Source organism: Lygodium microphyllum, chromosome 12 (assembly GCF_053477565.2).
Source record: "Lygodium microphyllum isolate KBCC chromosome 12, Lygodium_microphyllum_v1.1.10, whole genome shotgun sequence".
NCBI classification, from domain to species: domain Eukaryota; kingdom Viridiplantae; phylum Streptophyta; class Polypodiopsida; order Schizaeales; family Lygodiaceae; genus Lygodium; species Lygodium microphyllum.
Genome location: NC_141146.1, coordinates 62,548,021 through 62,554,783, shown reverse-complemented (window position 1 = coordinate 62,554,783; position 6,763 = coordinate 62,548,021). Strand labels below are relative to the sequence as shown.

The window sequence follows — 6,763 nt, the reverse complement described above, 5'->3', positions numbered from 1 at the left end:
GGAAAAGGCAATTTTTTTTTTCAATATGAACTTTAGCTCAAAGGTCTCTTTTGGGATTAATGAGTTGAAAATTATATGATAATTAATTAAAATTATTGAATTTTATGTTAATAAATAATTTAATATAATAAATCAATCATATAGATGATTAATAATAAATATATTTAAAAATATATAACAATTAAGCTAAATAATTACACAAAAATTTAAAGTTTATTTAAATACATTAAATTAAATTAAAATTGTATTTAAGTAAAATAAACTTTAAGTTAATGTATATGAAGTAAGATATTTGAAATATATTCTAGGCGAATGAGATTTGCTAGTGGACTAATGCAAAGAACTATTAACTCGCCCTTAATCAAGGTACCCTCAACTTTGAATAACACTTCGTTTAATCAAGATACTATCGACTCAAATAACACTCTCTCTCCCTGATTGCATGATTGAGATGTGGCTTCCTTGCTTCTCTCGTATTCCACTATGCATTGGTCTTTCCACTTCACATTTCTCAATTGTAGTAGCCCATTAATTAAAGGTCTCGAGTGTAGTACTTGGGACCCTTGATCAATGGCTACTACCAAGATGACAAATGTGAAGTAGACTTACAAATAAAGTGTGAAGTGAGAGAAAAGTAAGATAGCCACACTGTGTAACCAAGGAAAGCTATTGTTATTCAAAGTCGAGGGTACCTTCAATAAGGGTGAGTTAATAGTTCTCTTTATTAGTTTACAAACTAATTAAATATGTATAAATTTCATTTTAATTAATTCATTACTTATTATTATTTTTGTTATTGTTAAAATCTTTAAGGAATATTTTTTACTATGTAAATATGGGTTTATTAATGTTACTAAAGGTTGTAGTGTTGCAAGCTCAAATTATGATTACGTTGATTCTTTTGTTTGTATGATTTTTTAAGTTAATATAGAAAAGTTCATATTTCATACATAATATTGTTTCGTATGAAATAAGTTTTTTTGTTCAAAATAACTATTTCTTACAAAAAAAGACTTTGTATGGATAATACTTTCATACAAAATATCATTTGCACCAAATAACAATTCATGTGAAACAAGGGTGCACTATCATGTGCAAGGAATTGCCCTTTATTTCTTCATGAGAGAGAGAGAGAGAGAGAGAGAGAGAGAGAGAGAGAGAGAGAGAGAGAGAGAGAGAGAGAGAGAGAGAGAGAGAGAGAGAGAGAGAGAGAGAGAGAGAGAGAGAGAGAGAGAGAGAGAGAGAGAGAGAGAGCGCTCTTTTTCTTTAATTTTTTGACAATAAACTCTTCTTTCTCGAAAAGCAAGATATCCACACATTTCAAGGCTGAGAGAGAGAGAGAGAGAGAGAGAGAGAGAGAGAGAGAGAGAGAGAGAGAGAGAGAGAGAGAGAGAGAGAGAGAGAGAGAGAGAGAGAGAGAGAGAGAGAGAGAGAGAGAGAGAGAGAGAGAGAGAGAGCTCTTTTTCTTTAATTTTTTGACAATAAACTCTTCTTTCTCAAAAAGCAAGATATCCACACATTTCAAGGCTAAGTGGATCCCTTAACTAAAGTTAATAGCAATGGGGAATTTTTTCACAACTTGCACCACCTTGTCACCACACTATTGTATAAGCATATGCCCTAAGGGCAATGCTAATAATTCCTTTGTATGGAAGATTAGTGATTATATGGTGATTAGGGTATTATGCAAACTATAATGGGTATAGAACATTTAAAATATATTTTTTGTATGAAATAATTCTATTGTATGGAAAATTAGTGATTTTATTGTGATTAGGATATTATATAGATTATACATGGGTGTTGAATGCTGTTGTATGGTTTGTGGAGTAGTATTTGAAAACTCTAAGGATGAACATAAATGGGTATCCTAGCCATATGCATATGGGATTGTACTTTCCCTATCTACTTGATGATTGCACGTACTCTATGGAAATATGTAAAGTGAATTAGGCAATATTAGAACCATTGAGGGTAAAAGGATATGTATTAGACTATTTGTAATGTGAAGACACTTCAAGGATTGGGTATTATGATGTAAGGTGGAACCTTTAAGTTCAAAAGGGGTACAACATAGTTAAATTTAGAATGTGTTATCCATGATTGAGAGGGCCAGTAAGTTGTGGATGAGGATAGGGCAATTTGCAATGCAAAAAGTGAGGTCTTCAGATTGTGTGGATAGCAAAGGGCACAAGGCACTATTGTATGGGGAGGATAACAATGGGAAAAAGCAAGGGTTCTTGGTAGTGAATATCTTGCATTTGGAGGGGATCTTCATGCCAATTTTATATCTCTAAACTGAGGCAAATAAGAGCTCTCATGCATGTCTATTGTTGTTCTAAATCTGCTTTTATGTAGTCATTGTTGTCAATCACTAAATGAAAGGAATAATAGTGCATAGCAAGAGGCAGATATGGTTTGCTTGCTTCATACTTATGGGTTATTGTCTGTGTGTTGTTCTACTCTAATAATTACTATTATAAATTGATGCAAACAAGGGTTTTGACGCAAGCCATTGCTATTATGAAACTCTTATTGTCACGTACTCACCACTGTCTTGAAACAAGGGAGCTATGGATTGTGATGAAGCAATCTTGACTCACTACTATACTCAAAGCAAAGATTGAGATGTTGGGCTGATCAAGGAGTTTGTTCTTGGTCTATTGCAAGGTAATTTCATGAATTTATGGGCTGAATAGGTCAAGAGCTGTTCCCATACATGTAGGGATATATTTTGCTTCATAAAATTATTGTTTGCTATCCATATTTGTGTATGGTTGCTTATTGCATTTAAGGTTGATCATTGTCAAGTCTATGCTATTCAAAACTCCCAAAAACTTATGTTTATGCGAACATTGGTTTCAAGCCTTTTTGAAATATAGACATGTCATAGCTATATTTTGAACCTATTTGTTTCCTTCTAACCAATTTCTCTACTCTTCTCTTCTTCTTGTCCAAAAACCAAATCTCCCTAAGCTAAACTCTCTCTATCCAAGACTTGGTGTCTTTTGGCCAAACACTAAGTCTCTCGACAATGTATGGAATGTATCTTTACATAATACAACTATATAAATGCAATATAATATATATATATATATATATATATATATATATATATATATATATATGAGAGAGAGAGAGAGAGAGAGAGAGAGAGAGAGAGAGAGAGAGAGTGTGTGTGTGTGTGTGTGTGTGTGTAAAGTAATGTGTCCAAAGTAACCTTGGTTGATGGAGGACAATCATTTTTAGCAATACTACATCAACCTTGAAGTGTTCTCTTTTTTTGGGAGTGCAAGTTAACGCCAATGGGACACACGCATTCTGAGCTCGATTATGTTGACTCGCCAAGTTAATTGACACGGGTGTGTTGCCAATTCCAAAACACCTCAAAGGTCTAACTTTTTCATTTGGACTTGCCTAGCAAATGCCCACACTTCTTTAGGGCTAACCTTAACCCAAAGGTCATATCTTTTTCATGGGCTTGGTCTTTTTCATCAGCCCAAGGCTCAAGCCCAGGTGTTAGTAGCTTTTAAGACACTTTTTTGGGCCTGAAAAGCTGCTATAAATTTATATATAAAAAAGGACACTTTGGGTGTCCATCCCAAATGATGCAAAATCCAAACATTATGCAGGATATCTTCTCTCTGCAATGCTGCATCAACAGAATTTTGCGACACATCTGTTCTCTGCATTAGAAGAATCGCCCTAGGAAAAATACTCGACAGACCTGAATGGACCTTAAAAACAAGTATTGGGTGCTTCGCCACGGTCGCAGCATTCCCAATCAGAAGGGCCTGATTGTGTCACACCTGGTAAGGACTGCAGAACACATCTTTCTGATCAATGCCACATCCAGAATGCTCTTACTTTTGATGTTTATCATTCATTTGTCTTCGAAATCTGCAGAGAAACGGTATCCTGGAAGAGCATGGGCTCGCTCCCCAGGGTGTGGAACAAGCTCGAGCAGCAGGACAACTCTTTAAACAAGTAATTTTCCGGTTTTAGTTATCTATTTGCATACAAGCATTCTCTACTATCTACTGTTAGGATGGCCCTCTTATGTCAGTTCATCTATTATCCCTTACCAGGATTACCCTCTGTGCTACCTGGTACCAGGGAGGTTATAGTTTCTTTTCGTTGCTGTCCATCCTGATGCCGTAACCCCTGTGGACTTCTAGGTTCCTTTTCATTCTGGTGGGCCTAGAAAGAAACGAAACCCAAACTGTTGCATAAGAGTCCTTGTCTCAACTCAATATTAAAAGAAGTTGGATTATTTTTATGAAATTTAGATGCTGAATTAGTTACTACATTCGTTTTTCTATGTGATTGAAAGATATCCAGAATAGTGTGCTAGAGGTGGCCATGGATGAGTGGTCATATGTCATGATTGACCAATGTAGTAGGTTAGAACAAACATAGTACACACTTCCATCTTCATGACCTGATTGGGTGACTCTGACCGAAACTCAACCATATCAAGGGCTAATCTCACACATAGAAAGGATTAACACCTTGGAGTGTGTTCTAGATTCCTCAATGTAGTGAGTTACAATGGGCAAGGTGTTATAATCATGAAAAGTTTGTGCAATGTGCACATGTAAGGTGAACTTTAGAATGCAAAAACGTTTCCATAGAAATCTCCTTTTAGAATCCTAGGACTATTTTTTTCATGTGCTCAGAAAAAGCTTTCATGTGATACTCATATTGGGGGTCCCCTAGATTTTAGGAACCTCGGATTGGTCTAAAAATGCTAACCCTAGAAAAGAGAGAGGCTGTAAAAGTAGCACTTTGAATCCTAACAGTTTTTTGTAATCTTTGATGTTCCTATTCTAGATAATTTTTAGCCAAAGAAGGAAAGCCTTAAAGAGAGGACAAGTGCCAAGTTTCTTGTTATTCAAGTTTCCAAGTGTTCCTCCACTTGCCCTACTTCATGACATATGATTGGATAGTTGTCCCATTCAAGGAATTGGATAAAGTTTCTATTGCTTGTGGCTCCTCAGTGGCAATGGTCCGATGCTAGGAATTAGCCAAAGTGCCTATTGCTTGTGTACACAAGGGGCAAAACTAGTGGTACAAACTTGCCTATTTAGGCTAACTATATAAACACCAAGGGACCTTAATCACATCATGGTACAGATGTGATGTTTGATTTTTCAGTGCTTTTCAGGTTATAGCATTAGATCATGGAATTCTGATTTTGTGAATATACTTCCAATATTAATTGTTGAGTATATATTTACAAAGCAAAATATCACCTTATTGCTTCCAATCGTCTTTTAATTTTTGCAAAGTCTGAGGTGTGCCAAGTGAGAATGATGAAAGTAATATTCTGATTGCTATGAGGAAGCCTTAAAGAGATGGTAAGAAAAGTTTGATAGTGCTGCTGGAGTCTTAACATCATTTCAACCATTTGTCAGGCAATTGAAGGAGAAAGCATCTCCTTGGAAAAAGTGCGGATATTTTGCTCCCCCTTCAGCAGAACGAGAGACACAGCAAAAGAAGTCGTGGATGTCTTGAAGATTGATCCTTGCAATGTGCAAGTACAGTGTTCTCTGCTCTTGCTCTCTATTATTTAAGACATTGCCAAATTTTCTTTGTTGTTTTTGGGGTTTTGGCATTCTCCCCAAAGACATGATTGGAATGTTTTAAAATGGAGCATCCTCTGCTTGCAGAAGTTGAGGGGTGTGATCACTTACCAACACTCCCAGATAACATGGCCAATTACTCTTGCCACTAACACATAATTATTCCTCCCATTTGCAATTAGCATTGGATGGTTCTGAAACATAATTCCAAGTAGCATACACATTGTGTCTCTATTGATTTTCATCAGTCGCCATTGATCATTTACAATCCTCTCCAGCTCTGATGCATTATTTGAAATGAAGCAACAGTCCCTGCATTGTCTCGGTTCTTGTTCATAATCTGTGAGCACCATATGAACTTAATTGATAGTTTCCACAGTCGCCTTTTGCAGTCCTTTCTAGCACTGACACCTTTGTTGAAAATTAGGGTGATTTTCTCTTTCTGCAGGGTTTTTAGGACTGTCTGCACCACATACACTCATTTGAAGTTTTACAGTTGTTTTTTCTGCCATCCAGCTTCTAAAATGCTTGGGGCTTTGTTTTATTGGAATTTTGTAAAGTCTCATGGTCCTTGTTTATGCATTGACATGTCAACTGGCTGACATCCTAACAGGATTATGAAGTGCATGGATTGCTCTTCTAGGCCTGCATGCTTAGACTGACACCCTCATATCTCAGCCTTAAGGCCACCCAATGACATGGATATCATTTGTGGATTTTCCAACTCTCTTTGGCAGAGGCAATGTGATCAAGAAAGATGTAATATAATCTTCTTGCATTCTTTTTTGAAATTCTTTTGAAAATCAGGGTTTTGTATGTTTGACATGCCGAATTTGAAATATCTGATAGTATAACCAATTTCTATTAACCATATCACATCATGGTACATGATTTGAGTTTTTAAAATGTTGTAGATGATTTGTGTCTAATGATGCATACTATTCTTTTGGGTGCATGATGTAGTTTGTGGAGGATTTACGAGAAAGGTACTTTGGACCTTCGTTAGAGCTTCAATCTCATGATCATGTAGGTTTACTTGCTTTTCCATGGATGTTGTGGTTGTGTGGGTGTATGCATGCAATTGAAAGGATAAACAAAGTGAATCACATGACAAGCTTTCCCTCTCCTTCATCTTGTTTGCAAGCATCTATGCAACTACTTCTTGGTTGCTCAAATAC

At 36.1% G+C, this 6,763-nt stretch overlaps 1 protein-coding gene across 2 annotated transcripts in view; it reads left to right on the top strand.

Moving 5' to 3' along the window:
- Positions 1 to 3,585: 3,585 nt before the first annotated feature.
- The window catches only part of LOC148027832 (Phosphoglycerate mutase family protein), a 63,204-nt gene continuing 60,026 nt past the window's right edge, over positions 3,586 to 6,763 (top strand). The window contains exons 1-4 of one of the 2 annotated variants that reach the window (XM_087689544.1): positions 3,587 to 3,812; positions 3,907 to 3,987; positions 5,418 to 5,540; positions 6,549 to 6,611. In XM_087689544.1, coding sequence (XP_087545670.1) covers positions 3,732 to 3,812; positions 3,907 to 3,987; positions 5,418 to 5,540; positions 6,549 to 6,611 — 348 coding nt within the window. In that variant the 5' untranslated portion in view covers positions 3,587 to 3,731. Of the gene's footprint in view, positions 3,813 to 3,906; positions 3,988 to 5,417; positions 5,541 to 6,548; positions 6,612 to 6,763 lie in introns of both variants that reach the window. The other variant, XM_087689545.1, reaches the window with a different exon arrangement.